We start from the raw sequence: 25,481 nt of genomic DNA, 5'->3' as shown, positions 1-25,481 counted from the left end.
GGGGCGGAGGGGCGAGCCCGGCGGCGGGAGGGGGAAGGGCTGAGCGGTGCCCGGAGCGGTGCCGGCGGGGCCGGGGTGAGTCACGGCGCGGGAGGGAGGGAGCGGCGGGATGCGGCGTCCCGGGAGGGGCTGCGGGCCAGGGGTCGATGCCCGGCTTGGGGGGGCCGGTGTCCAGCCCTCGGCTCATCAGAGTGCCTGTCCTTTCGGGCGTGCACGCTGGGAGAGCCGCTCCGGGCCGCCCCCTCCCCCGCCGCTATCGCCCATCGGTCGGGGGCTTGTGCGGGTGTTCCGCGAGTTATTGGGAAACGCACCCTGCATCGGGCAGGRAATCCCACAATGGTTTGGGTTGGAGGGGRCCTTAAAGCTCATCTCCTTCCAACCCCCCTGCCATAGGCAGGGACACCTTCCACTAGACCAGGCTTCTCCAAGCCCTGGATAACCTGGCCCTGGACACTTACAGGGCTGGGGCAGACACAGCTTTTCCGGGCACCCTCTGCCAGTGCCTCACTGCTCTCATAGAGAATAATTTCTCCCTTGTGTCAAATCTAAACCTTCTCTCTCTCAGCTTAAAGCCATTCCCCCTTGTTCTGTCACTCCATGYCCTTGTCAAAAGTCCCTCTCCAGTTCTCTCCCTTGAAGCCCCTTTTGGTWCTGAGCAAACGCTGGGATTGCTTGTGATCRRCCTCTCTCTCTTTCAGGTTATCAGGAAGGACTGGCAGAACTCTGCACCAGCAAACGGCATGAATTCAGCCCATGGCCTGGATCTCACCTCTATTGCTAATAACTTGGGCTGGGAAAATTCTGACACACACCAGTGACATCTGGGCGAAAGGTGACTCTCTAGGGACGTTTAGTTTTTGCCRTCAATCTGAATCAGCCTTCAATTTGAGGGTTTATTTGTGAACTGGCATAGTMGCTGTCACGTTGGTGGTGAAATCATAAAGCTGGCAGCACAATAAAGCAAGCCCTTAAGATTGTGTTTGATCTCCGGGAGCTGAAAGTGCTGAATAAAATTTTCACACRACTTAAACTACGTTTTGGATCAGCTGTGTTAAGACTGACATTCTTTGAACTGAGCCCATTTTTCTATTTTAATATTTAAATAGAGACTTATTTGAAAAGACAGTATATTTTTTAAAGGAAAAAAAATGATCGAGGATGAACACGCATCAGCACATCGTTTTTTACTAAATTGCTGGACAAGACTGCTGGGTGAAATAGTGGGTAGGGTATGAAGAAAGCCTTTTGTACACATATTGCATTGGGATTTTTGTATTATAAAATAGAACAAATAACTAAGAAAATTGTGTAACCTCTCCATTGGTAGTTTTATGGTATTACATGCAAAATGGGTTACARTTTTTACTGTTGGAGGCTGAAGAAGTAATGTTTTAGTGAAAGGAGTGTGCAGCGTGGTGTACCTGAGGTAATCCAAGATCACATGAAACTATTTTTTATATGAACAAGCAAGAAAATGCACATTCAGGACTGACATAATTAAAGTTCTATTGTTTAGCGATGGAAAGCCCTCAGATAAACTTCCCTCTAGGTCTGGTTTCAGACCAAAAAAGAAGCAGGATCCAAGAGGATGGGAGTCCTCCACTGAAAAAAGCAATGACAGAGATGCATGTAAACAACAAAGTACAGGTCGTAATAAATAAATTGCCAACAATAAAGAAGGAAAACTTGGATGACTATGATGAAACTCTTGTGGAGGCTGATGGGGAAACCACCAAGCCAAACAGTGCTTCGCTATCTGAGCCTTTGAGTTTAAATCCAGGTTTGAAACACACGTTGGCACAATTCCACCTGAGCAGCCAGAGYTCGCTGGGTGGACCTGCAGCTTTTTCAGCTCGGTATTCCCAGGAAAGTATGTCACCCACTGTCTTCCTGCCTCTCCCATCACCACAAATACTCTCTGGTCCCCTGCTCATTCCTCCAGACAGCTCCACAGAGCTCACCCAGACCCTGCTGGAGGGAGAATCCATCTCATGTTTTAAAGTCGGAGGAGAAAAAAGACTTTGCCTGCCTCAAGTGTTGAATTCGGTTCTCCGAGACTTTTCCTTGCAGCAGATCAACACGGTGTGTGATGAACTCTATATCTACTGCTCAAGGTGCACTTCTGACCAGCTTCATATTCTGAAGGTTTTGGGAATTCTTCCATTCAACGCTCCGTCCTGTGGGCTCATTACGCTGACAGATGCTCAGAGACTATGCAATGCTTTACTGCGCCCTCGCACTTTTCCCCAAAGTGGCAGTTTTCTCCCTGGTAAGAACACCTTGGCCCAGCTGAAAGAGACTGGCAGTGCCTTTGAAGTAGAGCATGAATGCCTGGGCAAGTGCCAGGGGTTGTTTGCACCTCAGTTCTACCTTGCCCCGGATGATCCGTGTATCCARTGCTTGGAATGCTATGGGATGTTCTCGCCCCAGACCTTCGTGATGCATTCACACAGATCCCCGGACAAGAGGACCTGCCACTGGGGGTTTGAATCAGCCAAGTGGCACTGCTACCTGCACATWAACCAAAAATACCTGGGCACATCAGAGGAGAGAGAGCTGAAGCATCTCTTGGAGGAAATGAAGGAGAAATTCAGCGAGAAAAATCAGAAAAGAACTCGGTCCAAAGTAAGTTCACCTGGTGTTGTAAAACTCCCAGATGTCTTTCTGCTCACACATAAATACTTGTTTTAGAAGTGCGTTACTTGGCTTTTCTAAGTGGGAATGCTTGTCACATCAAGCCTAAGTTAAATTTGTGAGAGAGCTTCACCATGGAAATAACATTTCTCATTAGAAGGGGAGGAAATTTCTTTCCTCTTTGGGTTGCAAGTAACCATTTGAGCTGGCCTGCCTTTCTTGGTTCTTGTTCTTGTCCTAAGGTATACAGACTCTAGGAAATTCAGGCTATTGTGGAAATTTTCATTCTCCCATTTGACCTYTGAGTAGGTTTTATGCAGCGTGCTGCAGCAGCTGAGCAAAGCAGAAAGGAGCTTGAAAATCAAGTATTACAAATGAATTCTTCATTTGTTATTTGTACTCCAGCACACACAYGTGGGCTGGATGGCAACCTGGCTTGCTGGCCACCCATCTCATGACTTATGGTRCTTTGCTAAATGGCTGTTTAGAAGCCCAAAGTCTGCTTGTTCAGCAAGAGCTTTCTGTTTAAACCACTTGTGCAGTGAAATATGCCAAAAAGAGGGGGTTTTAAGCAGCCCAAGTAATGAGCTGTAGGCCGGTATCTTGACAATAGTTAATAATAGACATCTTATTTTTTCCTAAAATACTGCTGCAAGTCTGTGCTGTGGTTCTAAAATACAGATCTTATTTGTCCCTTGAAGAGCTTCTACTTCAAATAATAGGACAAGCAGAAGAGAAACATTAATGTTTCCATTCATAGAAAGCTCAATTTTGGGGTATAATTTAAACTTTAAAGGTGTTTTTGATGGTTTCTGCCCCATGACTGTTTCTTTTTTGGTGTGTTCAGCATTTCTCTCTCTGTCTGATGGCTACTGGTTTGATGATAAATCCATGTTGCCTGTTGGATGTTTTGTGGTGGATTTCAAAATAGCAGCAAGAGCAGCCCAGATGGTTGAGCCCAAAAAGGGGTGCTGTAAGCTGACACCTTTCAGCACAAATTTCTGAAAAGTTGGTGTTGCAGGAAGGCTGACTGTAGTAACAGGTATTGGTAGAGTGGTGCCAGTCTGCAGGAAGAGATTTTAGCAGCAGATTCCCATGGAAGTCTGCAGTATGGCATGCTTCCACCTGCTGAATTATTTGAAGATGCAGTCTCCTAGCAAAGAGACTTTGCTTTTCAACTGATAAAGAYATGTCAGTCTTTATCCTTGCAATGCCAGTGTAGGAAATTAGCTATGGCATGGTGGATGCATCAGTGGAAATAATCTTCCATATTCATACCTATAAATGCTGCTTCCCTTTCCACAGCARCAGATTTCAGGCAATGAGATCTTTCAGTTTCATGTGCAAAGGTGAAAAAAAGCCCCATCTGAAATTAGCAGTGGCAGTAATTTGGACTGGACTAGTGCAGATGAAACACTAAAACTTTCTGCAGTCTTGCATTGCAGGCCTTACAATGCAAAAAAGAAGTGTAGCTCTTTCTACATATAAAGATTGCTTTCTTATAAAGCAACACATGAAATCGGAGTGAGAAACTTTGAAAACATGAACCAAATACAATGGTGGAGGAGGTTTTGGGTTTTTTTCCATCTTGTGGATAAGATTAAAAGAGTATAAGAAGGCAATGTTGGAATACAGTTTCCCTTTCCTTATCCTGGGGAAGCTTAAGCTGCCTCAGTTGTCTTTATTCATAGAGTCACAGAAAGGTTTGGGKTKKAAGGGACCTTAAAGATCATCTCYATCCACTCCCTGCCCTGGGCARGGAMACCTTCCACTAGACCAGATTGCTCAGAGCTCCATCCAACCTGACCTTGAACACCTCCAGAGATGGGACAGCCACAGCTTTTCTTCCTAATTTCTGTGTTGTGGGAGAGCTATTAGGTACAACACGCAGACATTWCCTTTCCTTACACTCCTAGGGGAATTTATTTGCAGGATGTTCCATTTGCTGTTTGCCACCTCCTCACCACCTTTGCTGAGTCAGTCCTCTGAAGTGCTGACACATCTGTGTGGTTATCTTGGAGAGCCCAGGAAGAACAGTTGCCCTTGGCTGTGTCTTTCCCCATCCAACAATAATGAATTTCTTAAGTCCCATAGTCCTTGGAGCATCCTAGATCCTGTGCTTTGCCTTTCTCCTYAGCATTTCACTCTGAGTTTATTCACCTCACAGTGCAAACACACTTTTGTTTCAATATTTTAAGAGCAAAGTACTCTTGAGATTAATTCCTTTCTGTTCTTTGTGCTAGTAAGAAAGCTGTAAAGCTGTGTGCTTGACTGTCACAATTTTCTGTGGAGTTCTAGACTGCAGTGCAACATGCACCTGCTCTTCATGGAACAGCTGTCACTGAGTCTCTGCTGATTCCTGCACTGACAGATCCTTGTTCCCTTTGACTTTGCGACAGTTTCTCATCATCTCTGCACTAAAACTTTGYCTTGTTTCTCAGACTAATTCCCTGAGCTGGTTACAGTGTGTGGGGGAAATCTCACAGTGTGGAGGGTTAAATTTCTTCTGAGTGTTTTATAAATTCAATCTCTGCTAATACTACTGGTTTAATGATTGTACTGAAACCATTACTTAGCTATATATTTTTTCCTTAAAGAACAGCTTTGTCCCACTAGCCTCCAAGACAAATAAGGCATTTTTTCATGTAGCCCTTTTAAACRGTTTGAATAGAAGTAATTCAATTCAACTTGTTGTGTTTACAGRATTATTTAAGAGCATCTAAAATAAACAAATTGTTGGGTAATGAAATGCACACGTGTATATATTGAAGTAGATGCCTTTTTTCATTTATCTGGATGGCAAGGGAAGAATCCTTTTAGGAAAAGACTTCATGTTTATTTATGGTTGCATTTCATTTTCTTTCCTAAGTAAAAATTTGATTGCATGCTATGAAATTCATTTGCAAGATGCACACTAAAGGGTAGACAGTAAATTCAATTTTCATTTGAAACAGGTAGAAAGAAAAAAGCAAAAATCTGACCTAGTAATTTGGAAATAGAGATGACCTGATAATTTCATATGTAAATATATAAGCATGTCAAAATGTGAGTCCTAAAATGCGGACAAATGTGRTCTAAAGCTAAAATCAGATCACTGCATACTAGCTGCACTATAAGTAGATTATATGTGATTATTTAAATTATTAGATCTGAGTAAGTAGAAAAAACTTGRCAAGTGTCAGGAGGAAGCCATTTTTCTAGTGATTATTCAAATCTTTATTATTTAATACCTTTTCATGAATTTACTACTCCAGAGCTTCTCTTCCTTGTGCCCTCCCTCCTCTTCTGTATTGGAAGTGATTTGAGGAACTGCAGGGGTGGAGTTAAATTCCAATTTCATTGTGAGAGCTGAGTTTCTTGGGCTGGAAGTTTTGTTCAGAATGGGGTAGGTGGGGTTTGGTCCCTGCCATGGTCAGTGGTGTTTGGTTGTGCAGACCATGGCACAGGTCACACCAGTGTCACTGGGGGCTCCGACTGCCCAGGATGAAGTTCTCTAAAAGTTTATTTCAGGGTGTGTAAATAGAAACTTTCCTGATAATATAGCATGTAAGAAGTTGTGAAGATACTAGAATATCAACCTGTGAGAGTTTCAATACAGGATTAGTTAACTTTTTTAGCTTTGTAGGCTGTTTTTTAATTGAGCAACTTGTCGAAGGTACTGGTTCTGKCTGGAATGGGGTTGATTTTCTTTGTAGCAGCCTGTATGGTGCTGTGCTTTGGATTTGTGGCTAAAACTGTGGGTAGCACACCAACATTCTGCCTGCTGCAATAAAAAMCWGGAWWRRARGRRRRMMAARRRGGKTTKGMMWYCMARSYKGRRGKTKKKGGRRRGSYKGGSMRKYKKYYKRRGGRRRGRMYKRRSCMWKKYCYTTKSYTYMMTTKKSKTTYTTCTCTTTCCTTCACCTATTAAACCAACTTTAACTTGCTTGCTCTTGTCCCTTCCATCCCCTGAGGATGATGCAGAGGGAGTGGCTCTATGGGTGCTTGGCAGCTCCCTGGGGCAGCCAACCACATCCTACCCAAAACCCCACGTCCGAAGGCTGGTCTAATACAGTGAAATTACAAATCAATTTCTTAGCTATGAGACTACTGTAAATATATGATGAGACACCTTTCACTTGAAATTAAGAGCAAGTTTGCACAAAGTATCACCAGGAATTTTGAGTGAAGAGTAATTCAAAAAACTTACGAGATGCACAGAACAAGAATCGCTATCCAAATGCAAAATACACAGAAGTTTTAAAAATTACATTATCTGATAGCACATTAGTTAATTTTGTTTTCTGCTGCAAAGGGAATGGAGTTGTCCTGTTGCTGGGAGCAGCTTTGCCTGCTTCTGTAATAAAAAGTTATGATGCTGAAGAAAGTTGTATCCCTGGAACATGAGCACATAGTTCCATTTGATTTTGAAATAAAGTATCTGGCAGGTGCTTAGTCTATAGACACTTTATTACAAAAGGCTCCTCCAACCTTTTGGGAATCCCAGTTTCTGCCTTCTGTTTCTCCTAAGCTTGTTTAGTGAAGTTCTGGACACTCAGCAAAGCTTTTAGATAGGTCTGTAAAGAGATTTTAATTTCATTTCATTGCTGTTTTGCCCACGATGGTATATTGGAGATAAAAGAAACTTCTGTGGCTTGCATCATCCTTCATCTCTGCTGAAGATACCCCATTTCTCAGTACCCCAGATTCTCTGGTGTGTCTGTATTAATAGTGTAAGTACCATTCCGCTGAGGAATGTTTATGAAAATGTAAATAACCCATATCCGTGTCTCAAATACCAATTTATTTTCTTTTCTTTAGGCAGAGCCACAGCAGAACCTGGATTTATCRCAGTGGTATCCAGTTATAAAGCAGGAAGCAGAAACTGATCCTCAGCCACCTTCCTTTTTCCATCCCAGGTAACTCAATTTCTTGTGTAGAACTGTAAGTACAGTCAAGTATTTAAATATTTYTGGTTATTTAAGGATAATTCAAACTGGAAAGAAGGTATTTGCCACCTGAACTGTTAGGAAAACTTTTAAGGGTTCTCACAGGAATGATTGAACCCTAACTTTTTATGCATTTGTTAGTGTAAATACTAATGARCTGCTTATGAGTGGTTTTTTGGTATAGGACTCAAGGACACAAGAACCTGGGAGTGTTCCTCAGCAGGCAGTACAATTGAAATATAATTAAAATTTCCCCTTTCYTAGTAGTAATGACAGAGGTAATTTTTGAACTTTCATATTATAATGCAATGTATGCATGTGGAAAGCTGCACAGGGCCTTTTTACCATGACGACAACTTAATTTCCTTCCAGAAAAGACTTCCAAGAGGTGTTTGAAAGCTTTCTTCCAAAAGGAAGGGAACAAGGGCTGCAGCTGAATTGTCTGTGGACTGGTTTCTTGGTTATAAAAACCAAGTGCATTTCCTTGACTTCTTGCACAGTGTATTGCCTGTATCAGTGAGGGAAASAGTTTYTCTTGATGTTCTTCTTGCCCTCACYCCTGTGGTTACACAGGTCCCAAATTTGGGTCRGAGCAGACCCTTTTGGATGCACRCACATCACACTGGTTCCCACACAARCACACRTTCTGTGATGGGCCCTCATGTTCYRTTTCTGCTGSTGCTTTCCTTCAGAACCAGGAGAAGGGAAGTGTTGGGGAAAGCAGCTGAACTCCAGCATTGTTACCCTGGTGATCTTGGTACTGACCTGAACACTCCTRGGCTCTCTTCCCTCTGCTCTAGGCTGAGTGGTGAGGTCAGGGTGGGACACAGGGATGCTCCCAGGAGTCCAGGAGCTGTGAAAATCCAAATGGGCAGCTCAGTGGTCCAGCACTGGTCCCAGACATTCCCCAGGACTGTCAGAACACTGCTTTGCTACTTGACAAGTGAGGTGCTCATTCCCACTTCACTGAACACTTCCCCATCCTCCACTAATGATATAAGGATTATGAAAATGCTGGAGAGTCTGGATTCRGTGGCATTCTAATTTCACTCTTTGCATTTAAATGAAGTCTTCATATGATTTTCTGTAATTTTTTTTAATCAGCCATGTTTGGAAAATCTGCTTGTTTGATAGCTTCAAACCCTTATCTAGATAATCTACTCAGTAAAGATTAAGTGGGTTGTTAGGCTTTCCATTTGCATAGGAAAAATTGAAAAAGGACATGCTTATTTTTAATTAATTCTTTTACAGTTTGAATACTTGTTAAATTAAACTTACTACGCTCAGCCAGCCATCATTTACTGTCTTATCTTTCACTACAAATTTTATTCTTCTGCTGTTTCAGTTACTACCTTTATATGTGTGATAAAGTGGTTGCCCCGAATGTATCTCTTGCATCTCAATATAAGGATGTTGCAAAAACAACAGTAAAAACTTCAGAAGTGAATAAATCCTCATCTGGGCAGTCAGAGAAGAAGCTCAGTAGTGGAAAGCACAAAAAAGCTGCCTCCTATCCAGAGGTTTCTCTTGAAGAACAGGAAAAAATTGACTTGAAAACTGGTGTGGAACAGCCACATAAACATTTAGGTGAGTAGTGAAAATTATGTTGAAGTCTTCGATTTTCRTACCACAGAATTTTGGAAAGCTTAACACTGAGCTAGAATTCTGTGATGTCAAATATGTTTCCAAATATTCCCTCCACTTTTTTATAATTTTGGTTTTCTTTGAATTTTTTTTCACTCTGGAAGCTGAACTTTCTGTGATTGTTGTTCTCTGTTCTTTTCTGTGTAGATCCTCCYGTGTCAACTCGTTCTGCGAGAGGTGGAAAATCTGAGCGTGTTTCCTCCAAAATCACCAGAGACTCTGGCCGTGCTGAGGGAGGTGCTGATGCACGAACCTTGTCCCCCACCCTCATGAARGACATCAGCTGTGAGGATGACAAGGGAAGGATCATGGAAGAAGTGATGAAAACCTACATCAAGCAGCAGGAAAAACTCAACACGATTTTGCGGAGGAAACAGCAGCTCCAAATGGTACAGGGGTGGTCTGGGTGCATTTCCCCTTGGACAGCAGGGAGCTGCTGTAACTTGCAGGCTCCACGGTCAATATCACAGATTGCATTCATTTAGAAACAACAAAGCACACAGATCATCTTTCCCTCACTTAAAGCCAGACACCAAATCTTCAATATCCCTTATGCTCGTGAGTTTTGAGTCCACTAGTAATTGGTGTCTCTTTGGTCTGCAGCTGCCAGGTCCAAGCAGCTCCTGCATTTGCTGTATCCTCTGACATTTTGCAGTTTTCAGGATTTTAAAGATGCAGATATCAATATTCTAAGAATGGTCTTATCACTGYCCTGTATAGAAAAGAACACCACATTTGTTTTCCAGTTTGCTGAGCCTCGCTTTTAGGGATTTTATTTTTAGTCTTTTTTTTTAATAATGGATGATTTAAGAGGCTGGTGTTCACTTGTGACATTTCTGTTTTCTGAATTAAGTACTGTCTTTGCTTCTTGCATTCATGGAACAGACATAATATTTTAAGTTATTTTCTTTTAATTTAAATGTTAGTCTCTGAACCTAGGAGCTCAGGTAGGACCCTAGAGCTGCTGCTTTGAAGTTGTTCTGCTATTAGAGGTAAAGTTTGTATGTAAGATCAGAAAAATTAAGAGTTTAAAAATATCAAAATGCCAGTGGACAAAGAAATCAAACACTCCATTTTGTTTTCAATCAAACACTTCATTGGTGCTTCACTTCTTTGCATCTTCAAAGTACATTTTAATGAATCAGTGATGCTGCTTCTTGAGGTTCACTACTAGAAGTTGCAAATTTGGTTCTGGAAGCTCCATGTACTTGGAAGCATAAGCTCTTAAAAATTAGATGTTTGTTACAGAATTCCAGGCTGTCATTGACAAGTAGATTAATACTGCTATCAGGCTGTGATTATTAGTAGTTATAAATGGTCTTTTTGGCCTYATTGGTTCCAGATACACTTTAAAATTATTTGGTTTTACTTTTCTGGTGTTGGAAGGAAGGAATATGTGATCTCGATCTTTCTTTACAGGAAGTGGAAATGTTAAGTAACTCTAAAGCTATGAAGGAACTGACTGAAGAGCAGCAGAATTTACAAAAAGAACTCGAATGTTTGCAAGCAGAGCATGCACAAAGAATGGAAGAATTTTATTTTGAGCAGAGAGACTTGGAGAAGAAACTGGACCAAGTGATGAAGCAAAAATGYAGCTGTGACTCCAATTTGGAAAAAGACAAAGAAGCTGAATATGCAGCACAGGTGAGAAAGGAAGGTTTATTYCAAACAAAATGTATTTAGTGTATCAGGAAATTGTGAAGTTGTTGTTCAGCCACCTTAAGGTTTCATTTTCTCTGTGTTCTGACACCACAGACAAATACCAAAATAGGTCACAATGACCAATATTTATTTCCCCGTTCCTTTGATTGAAACTGAAGTAGAATGTAGCATACAAAAACATATGATGTTATTGATGGAACTTTAAACTTACACTTGAGGTCTGTTACATCCTCATTTCTAACAAATTCAGTTTTTAATGTGTATGGGCTTGCCCATGATACAGACTTAAACATTATCATTATTTTATGTCAAAAAAAAAATTCCAAAACTCTGCTTTTGTCAGATTAGCAGCATACCTTGCTTGTTATCTTCCTGTTCCATTGTGGTAGAACCTTCTGCAATATCTGATGAGACCCTTCTGTGCATTTGGCCAAGAGTTTTCTTGGAAATGAAAATCRTATTAGTGTCTTTCATTCCTGCTTCTTGGATTCATATGTCAGAACCTATGGAGCTCTTTTTTCCTCTCAGTTTCCTTTTAGGTTTTACTATTGCTTCTTTATGTTGGAGGTTATTCCAATGGAAAAAAATGCAGTTAATGCCAAACAGAACTTTGGAATGTCCCTTTTAAAAATCAGCTGTAGTTATGATTATTTTTTTTAATTTTMCACAATGTTCCAGAAAATTAGTGTTAACAGACTAGTTTTTGAAGAAAACAAAATCAAAAACTTGAGCTCAGTGAAGCTCTGTGGTCCTTTTGTTCACAGCTGTGTATTTCCTGTTCTTRCTGACTCAAACTGAGAAACAGGCAGTACTTGAGAGACAGGTTTTGGTATTTTTGGTGAGTAGGGCAGAGACTCACATCGTAAATCCTTCTCATGAATTTAATTTCATGACATCCAACTCCACTGATTCCTGGCCTTTGCTGCCAGAAATAATCCTCTCTGACTAAGGCCTGATTTACTAAACATCTGGTACAAGCCCTATTAGTGCAAGTAACAACGTGTTCTAATTTATGAAGATCATCATGTATAGCACGTTTTATGTGGCTTGTGCCTCTTGCTTCCTTCAGAGGGTGAACACTGTGGAGAATACCCCAAGGAAAAGTGGAGTTGGGTGTTTCTTCTGAAGTGAGAYCTTGAAAACTAAATACATTCCTTGTGTAAAAGTTGACTCTRTTATTACCTCTGTGGTAGATCTRTTCAYAAYGTATAATTTKAACCTTTTTCTCCATTTATCACATCTTGCAGATTTTGGTTGCAAGAAGCACCAGAGTTAAACAGAGATCTTGGGAACAGGGAGCTTCCTTAGGCATTTTTAGAACACCTTAATCTGATGTGTTCTTGAAGCAGTTGCCCAGGCTGCCTTTTCTGTCTGAGTACTGTGGACTGGGAAGAACCCTCCTTGTGCATTAAACAGAATTAATAATTTGGTATTTACAACTCGCTTAAAAGCCTCCTCTCCTTTCTAGGCCTGTCTGAATACACACTGTCTTCTCCCCCTTTTTGACTTCTTTATTGAAACAGTTGCTTCACCCTGTCAGTCACAGCAGGGCAGAATAACCAGTACAGGAGCCTTTCCTTAGAGCTGGAAATCAGAGCTGAGCTGAGACGTGCTGTAGGTAGGACGTGCTGCAGCATGCAGGCAGTGGGCACTGTTGCACTGCAGTGCTTCACTGCAGCACTTGTGCATTCTTGCATTTGCAGCCTATTGCTGCCTAAGAACTCCTGAAGTATTTCTGATTAAGGAAGTGGAGRTGAAATTTTGTGCTCTTTCTCTAAAATCAGCACAGCCACTCCTTCACCCAGTACGTTCTGTAGCAGTACAGAACACCAGTAATACCCTGTGTGTTCCTGCTCTTTCATTCTCATGAGCTGTCTTCTTAAATTTTCAGTGAGATGGATGTTAGTGATGGTTTACATCAGATAGATACATATCATTATAAATGCAGATGGGTTTTTAAGATGGAGTGAGGTCTTTTAATAAGAAATAACCCCATAAATCAATGGGAGAGAGGATTTCCAGTCTTGTTCCTGTTTTCATTGCTGCTAGTGTACTATAAGCAATAAGTAACTTCCCCACACTTGAAAAAATGTTTCCAGATATCACTGTAAATAATTGTGGTCACATTCTAGCAAGTTTGAGCTTTCCAGTGTTCCAAAGAGGAAAATACTTAATTTTCATATTTAAACACAAGCACATGTTTTTGTTTTATTTCACAAAATAATTGGCTGGACTCAGGTTTATATTTGAACACRCACATGGTTATGTTCGAGATTTTCTGAATGTTTCATTTATACTAAGGAGTATCAGAAAACAGTATTGGTGGTTTTGTTTCTTCTAGAAAAGCATTCAGGCTTGGAAATACGTAATATTTTGTCAGGTAAGAGAAATGAACCTAGGAAATTAAAAAATGCAGTTTATTCTGGGATCTGTGACACATCTGATGCAGACATCATCACAATTTTTCCCAACAGAATCTGTGTATTATTGACAGTCTAGTGAGACAGTTCATATAACTGTAATTTGTACGTATTTAAAAATTATATTTTCTCACTTTTTTAAATTCTAGTATGATTATGCAACTTTGCACATTGGCATTATTTGTTAATGGTGTCACAAGTAACTACATAATTCCTCATAGCTGCATAATTCTGCTGGACTGAAATACTTGGATGCCTGGAGTGACCATCTGTGACCTCTTGATGTTTTAAATACGTTTGCTAAAATTTACTCTGCCTCTCTGTCTCTCCTGTTTCACAGCTGGCAGAGTTGAGGCAGAGGYTGGATCATGCAGAGGCAGATAGACAAGAGCTCCAGGATGAACTGAGACAGGAGCGAGAGGCCCGGGAAAAGTTGGAGCTGATGATAAAAGAATTGAAGCTACAGATCCTGAAATCTTCGAAAAATGGGAAAGGAAAATAGGAATTGGAAGAGTGACTGCGTCCTTCAAACAGGGTGTTTTGGTTTTAATGATTGTGAACAATTTTTGTGTGCTGAGAAAAAAGTGTTCTCTGTGGATTTCTATTTCCCAGACAGATCCAGGTGAAGATATACATAGATATAAATAGAGATAGATAGACATTTTTAGATTTTCCTAACCAATGAAAATCTGCATTGATTTGTACTGGTGTTTTTCTCAAACAACGAAAAATATGAAACTCTTGATTTAGAGTGACCAGTTTCTGTCTATTTCTAACGCAGTCTTAAAGGACTTTACACCTTTTAACATTGTCTGTTAAAACATATGTGGGTATCTTTATTTTGCTATCAATTGCACATCCAGTTATAAAAGTACATTAAAAACATTCTGAATTCCTCAARGTCTAGAATAGTTTGGGTTTTGGTGAGAATTAAATGTTCTTGAACTGAGGAAAGTAAAGGCAGCTTTTTGTCTGTAAGGCAGAGCTTAAAATTGCCACAATTGATTGATGATTGAGCATCAAAAGTGATGCTTTTCCCATAATTTCATRAGTTTTTCCCATAATTTCATTGTGTGAAGTCAACTGATCTTTTCAGTATTGTCTGTTGAACAACTCATTATCAATCTAAGGAGTGTTAGAGCCAGCACYTGCTTGCTCTGCTGGAAGAAGAAAACATTAGAGGTTATTTTTTGTGAATTAAAAAGTTTGCAATTACAATGGAATCTTGGGAAGTTAAAAATTCACAAGTTTTCTTCTGTTTTTTTCTCTATAGTATGAAAGAAATGTTTGAAAAAGGCAAAAAGGTGGGGCTTTTCCTTCTTGAAACAGAAAGCTTGACATAACTGTTTTTCAGATACCAATGCTTTCAAGAAAAATAATATTYATTAAAGAATATGTATTAATTTCTTTAGTACCCTAAGCCTCCACACTTTGAGCTTCTTACCAGCTTGTGGAATTTTCTTTCATTACATAGAACAGGCCTTAACTGACATTGTGATCATAGCTTAAAATATAAAATTCTGAGGTATGGCACTTTGAAAAATCATTTTGATAGTCTCTGTATTTGAATGGCATGGTAGGGTTACCATGAATTAAGAAATACAGCATGTTTGTTAAGCTATAACATTGGGAAATGTGTAATTGTACAGAATTACTGTTTTATGTATATATATAATGTTTGAGTACTTCTGAAGTCTGGTTCCTAGTGGGTTAAATGCATGGCTACAAAGTTGGATGAAGAAAAACTTTYTTTGCACTTCTCTCCAAAATGTTGGATACAGCTGGGAGATATCAGCTGATCATGTCAGTGATAGGAATATTTCAGTAATTCTAGTATTTCACTACATAATTTTTACTTGTACTTTTAGTTTCTGGTTTTGAGGTACTTAGGTTTAATATTCTCGTAATAATTCAGTTGGTTTTGGATGAAACCGCTAGTAAAAGCTTACATTGATTTTTTTTTTTTTTTTTCCCTCAACTAGTAAAACTGAAAACTTGTTATTTTTTGTTTCTCTGATAGTGGTATAAGAAGACTGAATATCACAGAGAAAGATAAAATTGCACATATCTTTAAATTGAATGAGAAATGAGGTGGTAAATTAAATGTCATGGGGTCATAGGATGATTTTTTAAATAACTGTACAGTTTTGTTCATGAACTCAGTGTCATATTTACACTGACAAGTAAAGCAGATTAGATGAAAAAAAAGAATTTTCTTTGTCAGTATTGAGAATCATAGAATGATTTGGGTTGGAAAGGATCTTAAAGATCATCTAGTTCCACACYCTGACAGAAAAGAAAACCAGGATTATATTTTTCTCTTCTTCAGCTCCCATCTCCAAATTTTTGCTTTGAAAAGAAAAACAACAAAAAATCCCCAAACTAAAAAGGAAAATGCCTGTCTTTGCAGCTTGGTTTGGAGGGAAATTTAGTGCTGACTGAACATTTCTGGCTGTGTGTGCACCACTTGCTTTAAAAACACCGTGAATGTTTTGTTGTCCACCCACCAGACCCGTGGATACAGGGAGAGGAGGCAGGAGTATTGCTAGGGGTGTGATGGTTGGGGAGCAGAGCTTGAGGTTGTCCAAAGTGATGGGCAGATCCCAGTCTGGATGGGCTGGGATGAGCTGGGAAGCTGGACAGTTCCACCAGGGTGTTGGGAAAGGATGGACAGAGTCCATTTGTGCTGCTGCTCTGTGTCGGTGTTTCGGACCAGGCTCGGGCTGTCGGTGTAGATAAARCCACAGCTCGTCCCCACAGCCACGGTGTTTATAGCTTAGCTGTTGAATGTTGGGAATCCCCTGGGATTATCATGTTAGTAGGGTAGTGAATATTCCTTTTCCATTCAGCTCTTGTCTGTGTCCTGTGATTTCTGCTCAGATGTCCCCCTCGGCCAGCTGTTGTTCAGCAGTGGCAATGCAGGGCTGGTACAGCCCAGGTTCCTGTGCCTCAAACAGCACTTGGGTCACTGCTGGAGGCTCTTAAAATTCTGGTGGCCGTCCTTTGTACCAATATTTTTACTGTTGCAAGAACTCCAGCAACTATAGCAAGTTTTACCAATTCCAATTGCAAATAAGGCTTCCTAATGGTTTTCGAACATCTGGCTGATAAAGCTAATGGAGCATTTATTAAAAGGACCTTAAAAGTAGCTTTGTAAATATTCCATTTAGTTAATCKAAAGTTAGAATGCATTTTAAATTATTGTAATCCTCTTAAAATTCTTAAATACTACTTTCAGGCTCTTGACGTAACATAAACRATTTTCATACGTGCAGACTTAATTTTATACTGATTTTAAGTAATAATGTACACATAAATGTGCCATAGACCTTTGTGAGCTCACAGTCTTTGAAAGATAGTTTTTTAGTAAATTGTAAATAATGCTCTTAAGTTCTAGAACAAATATATGTTGACCTTTTTTCTGCTACCTTATCCTAATTCTATTGAATGGTTCATTTTACAGCCTGACATAGGAACTTGCAAGGCACACTTGAGGGCTCTCACTTAAGTGCACACTTAATGGTAGAGACTAAATCAGTCATTAGATCCTTGWTTTTAGTCATAGCATGCTCATTTTATGTATTGCTGTTTGGTTTGCCTTCAGTCATTGCTTGCTGATCTTTTCAGGCAAGAAGTAGTTTTCCCAGATAGTTGTGACATGAAGCCTGTAGAACAAAGTCCTGAAATTGTCTATAATTTGAAGGTTGCTTTATTAAGCACCTATGCCAAGATGTAAGTTGCCTGGTGCACCTTTTGGAATAAGTAGGATTCAGGGTGAATACCTAATTTGCTCCTATACTTTTTAAAAAGAGTACTTTCACATGCTTTGTATACTTTAATCAAGATAATATAAGAGGTTAAGAGGGTAAAACTCTTGTAATTTTGGCAGTCTGGAAACACCCTCACTCMCAGTGTAACCAGGTGTCCCTCAACGAAAGAGATTTTTATCTGAATCTCCGAACTTAGTTAAGTCTGTGTTTTAGTTTTTGTAAAGCATATCGTTCAGTTTGAGTATTTAGATGAATGTAGTTATGTTTCACATTCTTAAACTAATTTTATTCTATATTTAATATATTGATAGCTTAGGTGTAAAACCATCTGTACATAGTAAAGGCATAATGCAATTAGTGACGTAGGAAAAGTTGGGTGGGAGCATAAAGCTACTGGTGGCCTGAAAAGAAATAAATCTTGGCCCGTATTTTAGAAGTCACAATGTTTTATTCATACATTCTTGTTTTGTATTGGGGGAGGGGATAGCTAGAATGTGTTATGAAATTTTTGGAAACCTTTCCTAGCATTAGTTGGGAAGTTGGCCTTGAAATGTTGTCCTGGTCAGCTTCYTAGAATTCACTTGTTTGTAGAATATATATTTTGATTGTCAGTAAAGATAACAACTTTGTATTTTTTCTGCACTTAATTCGTGTAATTAATCCACACAACAGAGTTTTCTATAACATGGTGAAGTCRACAAAAGACGTAATTTCTCCTACCTATTATTCTGTGCTTGCAATATTTTGGTAATTTTATTTAAGCCATTGATAGTAAGCAGCAGAAAGCTGTAATTTCAGTTTTCTTTTTGCTCATTACATTTGTAGTGTGAGTGTTCATCGCTTTTCTTTACAGAGAGCTTGTAGAATTTTCTATTTGCTGCATATATCTATTTAAAAAATACTGTTATTTTTTAGCTTTTGTGAAAGCATTTATTGCTTACAAATTGCACGACAATTTTATAGTGTGTCTCCATTACTTAGCAAATTGTTTTATTTCAGGGTTAGTGGTTCAGTTGGAAAATGCTTGAAAAATGAGTTTTAAGCACTTCATCAAGCACAGCAAACACGGTATAAAATTTTGCTATTTGAAAATTAATTAAGTGTAACGATATCAATTGAATTTTTTTTCTTCTAAGAGATACCTCACTTAAAGGAAAGCACAGCTGTACTGTATTTAAACGAATTCTAGGAAATAATAAAAAGTTGGTCTGAAATATTTCGTTGCCATCACGTTGCTTTCTGTGATTGACAGAATGTTTTTTTGTGTTTTCATCCTCACTCTCTAAAGTATTTATTGCTGTTGACATGCCAGTATAATTCTCTCAAATGACAGAAAGTAGCTGCAAAACAACCAAGTYCGTGTTAGCTCAAGGCAACAGGTTGAATGACTATTCTGAAACCATAGGAAAAGCCTGTGAAAAATTATCAGTGCATTCAACAATTTTTAATACTTTGCCAATGATGTACAGTCTTACTGTCAGCGTTGCTGTGGTTGCATTACATGACACACAAAACTGTCCTCTACCTCACGTGAGATTTAACAGATATTTTATATGGTTTTAGTAAACAAGATGCATCTATCTGGTCACTTAGTTTACAAATTTTGAATTATATTTATTGAAACATGACATACTGTGCTCTTAGCTTATACCTCAATTGTATTTTGTGCTGTTATCCATTTCCATGCCTTGTAAATACCTGTATAGATCGTGGATTCAAAAACAAATAAAGAACTGTAATGTCAGAACACTTGTCTCTGTTGTATTTTTGAACACTGGCTTCTGAACTTGGCTCTTTGAAGGTGTTTAACTCGATGATTTTCTAAGGACAGAGAGACTTCTTTGCTTTGATTACAGTAAATTGAAATCTGATTACACTGAAACTTGTTAGCAGAGCTCCCACAGCCTGCAGCAGGTCCCCAGTTCTCTAAAGGGTATTTAAAATAAAATCTACAAGATCAAAGCCCTCCCTCCCCAGGGATCCGCTTTCTAAAGCTCTTATTCTGTAAAGGTATTGGCACTAAGCTTTCTATGTATCTTGGCATAAATGTGGTGTTTATACCTCAAAATAGAACTCCTTACATACTTGGCAAATTCTCTGGTGCCCAGCTTTGTTGCTGCTTGACTTTTCAAGTAATGTTTGAATTGTTCACAACTTTCTTCCACAGCTCAATAATAAATGAGATTAAAAACACACATTGCCATTGGATAAAATGCTGAGATTTTGCCAAGTTAAAATCAGAAATGAGGATTTTATTGTATTTGCTGAAAAAAATAGTTGCTGCTGATGGTGAGTGATTCTCAGGAGTTCTTGGTTTTTGTAAAYCATGTAATTACCTTTACATTTCTGTGTACCATCAGGGAACTTGAATAGCAGAAAAATCAAAATAGAAGGGGGAGGAAACAATGGAGGAGAAAAGAGGGAGCAGTTTGTGCTGTATGTTCTTTTATGGGTCTTCCATTTACATTGAGTTTCTACCATTTACAACAACAAACTATTCTGTTGGCCACTTAATMCCCCCTATATTGTAGTAAGCATAACTTTTGCTGCAAATAACATTTCAGAGATTTTCTGGGGAATTTTATTTATACTGAGAAGCTTTTCTTGACCGGTAAGAAAGCACATTCACACACGTTTTGGTTTTTTTCCTTCCCCTCACATCGGTGCAAAAATAATTCATCCTTGTTTTAAGGAACTGCTCTCCCACATAGGAAATCCTGATGATGTTTCAGATTATTGCAAATCCTTGAATTTGCATGTATTTTATAGATAAACAGAGAAAAGAGAGGTATGAACCAGGATAAAGATGAAATTAAAATTATGAGTTCAGCCTTCAATATAAAACAAAATTAAGAACTGGCTGTACCACTTAAACTTGTTTATTTATGCATCCCATCTTGCTTTTTTATACTGCTGTATTTCCAAATGGGGAAGAAACCATCAGGCTGAAAATGTAAAGAAAAAGTTCAAGGTGAGTCATTTGGATGAGAAAGCCATGGGGTGTTGATGGCTTGGGTAGCTGTGACTAATTGCAACGCCTGTCCTTTGTCACAGAGAACAATGTGGATCAAGGAAATCCTCGGTGAGTGAAGGGTAAAAAGATTGATTTTTAAGGAGTTGTTGCTGGAATAAATGCCTGTGTAGCGCTTGCTTTTTAAAAGGCAGCTTTTAAGACTGTTGCCCAAAGTGTATCAGCTTATTTGGCATATAGCTGACAAGTCTTCTTATTTCTTATTTTATTGATCTTGTAAATCATTGTCCACTTGTCTCATACCAACTTATATTCACTTAACTGGTGGTTTATAACACTAACAAAATAGTAAATGTTTCCTGTCTCTATTGACATTAATTAAATAATTCACTCTGTGCCCTGGGGGCACCAGCCCGAGTTCTCTTGAGTGGTACTGGTTACCAAAGTGTCAAATTTACTCCTTGCTCCTGCACATTGCTTGATAAATACATTTGTGAAGGAAAACATGGAGTTTTTAAAGAAGTTTTTGTGGTTAAGGAAACCAAAAATGTAGGAGACTGAATTACAGAAGGATGTATGCCAGTGAATATTTTGCAGCGTTTTTAAAAAATAAAAATTTATTTTGTGCATTAGGATTGGCTGCACTATCACTGCGTAAAATGATTCCAAACCTCAGCTTTGGGATGAAATTTGTCATCTTTTGAATTCAGGAGGTGGCACATGATCTGTCCGATGCAATTGCTCAGTCCAAGAGGTGGAACAACACCAGTTTCACCCAAGTTTATCTCCTGAACAATAGATAAACAGGAATATATTTCAGGGAAAGATTAAATCCATCTAGAATTGARCCCTACACAATATAAAAGTGGTGGCTGGATGTCAGTAACAACATATATCACAAACCAAGTATAGAAAAACCCAAGGAGTGACTAATAACATAAAACAAATGCGATAACAATGATTAAATTTGTATTTATTATAAAAGCTTCTCTTTAAAAAGAATTTTCAACTATTTTGGTAGTACTCCAGTGTTCAGATGAAGCTTTGACAGGAAACTGTGACCTCATGTCCTTGAATTTTGGATCTAAGAAGTAGGTGACAAATGAAGCTTGTGATGCTCTTGTTCATGTTTTTTCCCTTTATTTGCTAAAAAATGGTCAAAAATACTTTTGGAGGAAGAGCAGGATATATTTAATTCCTGGCACTTTAAACTCAGGGTGGAGTTTCCAGTATTTCTTTCTCACTGACAGCTCTGGGAGTGAATGAAACTCACGGTGTCACTCTCTTGTCCCTGTTCCCTGCCGTGCATCGCAGACAGCTCTCCACTAGTGGTCTCTCCAGGCTTGCGGCATCTTCCTCGCTCCAAACCTTCGATAAAATATCCTTAGAGATGTGCTGGCATGCCAGAACGTACATATGAGTTGTGAAAACACAGAGCGAAGTCAGGAAAATATCCCCCCTGCCTGTTTCTCCTGGTGCAGAACGAGAGGATTGAAGTTTCTCCACCTCTGGCGTTTTGAAGTGGGCTGATCCTGTTTTATCAAACGTGCTAAAATTTATACAGTAAATTTATTCAGGCTGAAGTCTGAGTAAAGCGATGTTTGTTTTAATTCGGGCATTCAAAAGTAGGGCTGAGGTGCTGCTAAATACGTATGTAAGGCTCAGTGAGTGTCAGTTAATACCTCTGAAAATCCAGGCACAGAAGAGAATGCAGCTGTATGCCAGCTTTTATATTCTTACAATTGCTGAAAACTTCAGGAAAGACCCAAGACTGATTTTGTCCCTGATTTACCCCCTTGATGGCTTTGATGAGGTGATAAATTCCAGCTCTGGAGTAACCCTGTCCACCACATTTCTCCCCTTATCTTTCCATGAAAAGGTACCAGTGTGACTACAAAAGTTCAGCTCCCAAACACTGCTTTAATTTTCCCTCCCTCGGTGCTAAATTTTGAACAGTCAGGCTGTTCGCATTTGAATAAACCCCTCTGGTTTGTTTTCCAAGCAGGGCTGGGTGTGATCGCGCATCTCCTCCTCTCCACACCCTCCTTCCCCTCGGACGCTCCGGATGCTCTGGCAGAAGTTGGGGCTCCCCATTYGCTCCTCCCATGCGTTATGGGGCTGGAGGCAGCTCTGACCCCTCCCAGGGAGGGAGCTGGGCAGAGGCAGCMGAGTGTTTTCAGCAGAGTTTGCTCAGGGACCTCGTCCTGCCGAATCTCCAGCAGCCGGGATCTCTCCGTGCTGACCCTCCCTGGGCATTGTCCGCTCCAGCTCGCCCCACCAAGGGACAGAGATGGTGGCCACCTGCCTGCACCTGGCTGGATTTGTCTGCAGTTTCGTAGGCTGGATCGGGGTGGTTGTGGCCACGGCCACCAACGACTGGGTGGTGACTTGCGGCTACACCATCACCACCTGCAGGAAAATGGATGAGCTGGGATCCAAGGGGCTGTGGGCAGACTGTGTCATGGCAACGGGGCTCTATCACTGCAAGCCCCTCGTGGACATCCTCATCCTGCCAGGTGAGTGTATCCCATGCTCTCTTTCCATCCCGAGGGAGGGCTGAAGCTTTGCCCTGAGCAGCGCAGCTTTCTGCTGCCAGAGGAGCTGATGGTGAAACTCCTTCAGCTCCATCAGCACAGGAGATGATCCATTAAATACACTAAAGAAGGTGAATGACAGCTCTTGATGCGATTCTCATTGATTTACACCTGGTTGTAATCGTAGCCAGGTCTCGTGGTTTTTTTTTTTTTTTCTGTGGCTACTAAAATCCAGTTAATGTTTAATCACTGCCCTTAGTGAAAGCTCGCTGTTCCTTTCACGTCTTGTCTCTGGGTTGCACAGCAAAGCACTCTGAGGTGTAATAGAGCATTTCAAGGGGATGGTGAGCTATAACAAATATTAAAGTTTGATTCCTCAAAGTGATTTGGAGCATAATGAATCTTTCAGCATCTATTATTAATGCTGCTCCGGCTTTTAATACTTCAGAAGATCATCATTWGTCTTCATGGTCTTGTCCTTCCCACAGGTTCTGAGGAGAGGCAGAACTTTTACACAGCAGCAGATGTAACGATATTTAACTTGGCAATTTTTTAATGATATAGTAACTTCCATCTAGTTTATTGCAAAGCAAAAATTAAGCAGGGTGTTTAATCAGCATTAATACTTTTACTTAATCTTTTCAGCTGATTAAACCTGTTAAAGTCTTGTGAAGTCTGTGAGTTTAGTCAGTGATCCTGGCTGTTTCAACCACTGTTTGCTCTGTAGCATTTCATTCTGCTGTGTTTTAGATTGCAACTCCTCCACCGTGTCAGAGGTGCCTCTCTCCAAGTTGACAGGGCAAAAATGGCCAKTCCTTGTCATTTTCTTTCATGTTTCCTTACTTATCAGTTTAAAATGCTGTGAAAATAATTTTACAACAGGTTAAAAAGAATATTTCTGATTTTCTCTGTTACAGARCTTGCTTAGCAGTGTTGAGTCTCTTATCCTCCCTCTCTCTGTGTGTGTTCATTTTAGTACATTTGCCTTCCTTACTGCTACTGTTGTTAAATCTGATCCAGCAGAGAAGGCAGGGGAAGGTTTTGCCCCAAAGAAAGATTAGTGARTAGAACTTAATAAATAGGTGAATGGGTCTTGCAGCAGCAGAGAACAAAGCTTCCCTCGAGCAGAAGCAAATGACAAACCAAGACATTTCTGCTTGTAGCCTGTTTGATACCCACAGCTTGGCATGAGAAGGAAATTTATCCTGGTGTGCACAATAACTGAMATTTATTTAGAGCCTTTCATTGTCTGAGTCAAGTCTTTAAAATGAATTGTTTGTACTCTCCTTTACTTGGGATTGATTGCACAGAAACCATACTGGGCACAGCCATTTCCTTTGTTTAGGGTCTCCTTCTATGCCCTGAAATCCTCAGGTAACTATTTAATTTTCTTCTTGAAAAAAAATCAAGGCAATATTCAATACACAGAGTGTCTGCATTTCCAGGAACAGTAACATGCCCAGCCATCCTGGTGTCGTGCCTGTGTGTCAGTGGGATGTGCTCGAGGCCCCTCTTTGCTGGTGTTGGTTGAGGCACCATGAAATTCCATGTCTGCATCTGGCAGCTCCTTTTTGTTAAYAAGAGGGGACAGAGAGCCAGCACACCCACTGTCCTGAGACTGTCACCAGGTACTGGGGCAAATCTGTTTTTTTTTTTTTTTGGTCCTTTTCCTTTTGCATGCAAGTAATGGCCTGATTTAGTTTATATGTAWTTTTTTGCGTAGTATATATACATTACATATAAAATATATAATGTAAAATTTAGGTATACATATTGTATATAAATATTATTTAAATCATATATTATGATACTTAGGCCCACAACATCACTCATTGCCTCGGGGCAGCTGCTGGGAGCATCCCATGGACCTGCRTGGTTCAGTAGTGGGTCTTTAACTATTCAGCCCTCTGAATGATGGGAGAGTCGCTGAGACTTTAAATTTCTGCCATTTAATCTTGAAGAYTTTAAATTMTTGYKGTGAAAAGACATAGGTAAACTCTTYCCTAGATGTTTCTCCTACTTTCCCTTGCTGTATTTTCCAGCTCCATGATTTCTCAGTGTGTTTCTGGGAAGGGATTGTGTTTTCTGGGCAGTGCTGTTTGTTTTTTGGAAAACCATGAGCCTGCACATCCCGTGTTCACTCCACTGCCCTCCCCACTGCACCGCATTCTCCCTGCCTCATGCCTGGTGAAAATTTAGTGTTTCCAAAGGGATGAACCACGCAATCCTTGACTTTAACCAACCAGGATTGCCCAAAATCTCCTTTTTTTTTTGTGCCAAATAACCAACCCCTCATCCCCTCCTCACCCCCAGGGTATGTCCAAGCGTGTCGAGCGCTGATGATCGCCGCCTCCGTCCTGGGCCTTCCTGCCATCTTCCTGCTGATAACGGTCCTGCCCTGCATCCGCATGGGCCACGAGCCCGGGGCGGCCAAATACCGGCGCTCCCAGCTGGGAGGGATCCTCATCATCCTCCTGGGTAAGGATTCTGGCAGGGMTGGGGAGCTGGAGGGTGCAGGATGGTTTGGCACATCTGTCTGGAGGGATCAGTGCAGGCTGGGCTGGCCAGGGCTCWCCTGGGTGGACAAAAGGCACAGACAGGGCTGAGAGGACAAGGACAGAGGCAGGGAGTGAATTAGGATTAGGGTAAATCCCACTGTCTTTGCCCTGTGGGGTCCTCGGGCATGGCTTCTCTGGGGAGGCCATGGCTCATGGCACAGGTTTGGGTGGCTCACTGTGGGAGCGATTTTTGGGAAAGGGTCGAAACTTCCAAGCTTCCTACAGGGAAAGGACAGCCTCCGAATTTCCCTTGGGCATCCAGGAAAAGTTACCTGAAGGAGGTGGGAAGAGAAGCCCTTACTGAGCTGGTCCTGGGGCAGCAGCGGGGGAAGGAGCATGGAGGTGACACTGATATGGGAA

The 25,481-nt window shown here is 40.4% G+C and overlaps 2 protein-coding genes across 2 annotated transcripts in view; both read left to right on the top strand.

Annotated features, from left to right (window-relative positions):
- Positions 1 to 158: 158 nt before the first annotated feature.
- SKIL (SKI like proto-oncogene) lies at positions 159 to 18,799 on the top strand. Its single transcript, XM_057369402.1, has 6 exons — positions 159 to 2,625; positions 7,435 to 7,532; positions 8,908 to 9,149; positions 9,354 to 9,595; positions 10,626 to 10,850; positions 13,629 to 18,799. The coding sequence occupies exons 1-6, from the start codon at positions 1,519 to 1,521 to the stop codon at positions 13,788 to 13,790; spliced, it is 2,076 nt and encodes a 691-aa protein (XP_057225385.1). The 5' UTR covers positions 159 to 1,518; the 3' UTR covers positions 13,791 to 18,799.
- A 3,347-nt stretch (positions 18,800 to 22,146) lies between these two features.
- CLDN11 (claudin 11) overlaps positions 22,147 to 25,481 on the top strand; it is a 10,406-nt gene continuing 7,071 nt past the window's right edge. The window contains exons 1-2 of the mRNA XM_057369401.1: positions 22,147 to 22,545; positions 24,877 to 25,041. Coding sequence (XP_057225384.1) covers positions 22,320 to 22,545; positions 24,877 to 25,041 — 391 coding nt within the window. The 5' untranslated portion in view covers positions 22,147 to 22,319. The remainder of the gene's footprint in view (positions 22,546 to 24,876; positions 25,042 to 25,481) is intronic.

The sequence above is a fragment of the Malurus melanocephalus genome, unplaced genomic scaffold (genome assembly GCF_030028575.1).
Source record: "Malurus melanocephalus ecotype Western Australia unplaced genomic scaffold, MMel_1.1 scaffold_108, whole genome shotgun sequence".
NCBI classification, from domain to species: domain Eukaryota; kingdom Metazoa; phylum Chordata; class Aves; order Passeriformes; family Maluridae; genus Malurus; species Malurus melanocephalus.
Note: the sequence above shows the minus strand (reverse complement) of the source record. Positions and strands in the feature narration are given on the sequence as shown.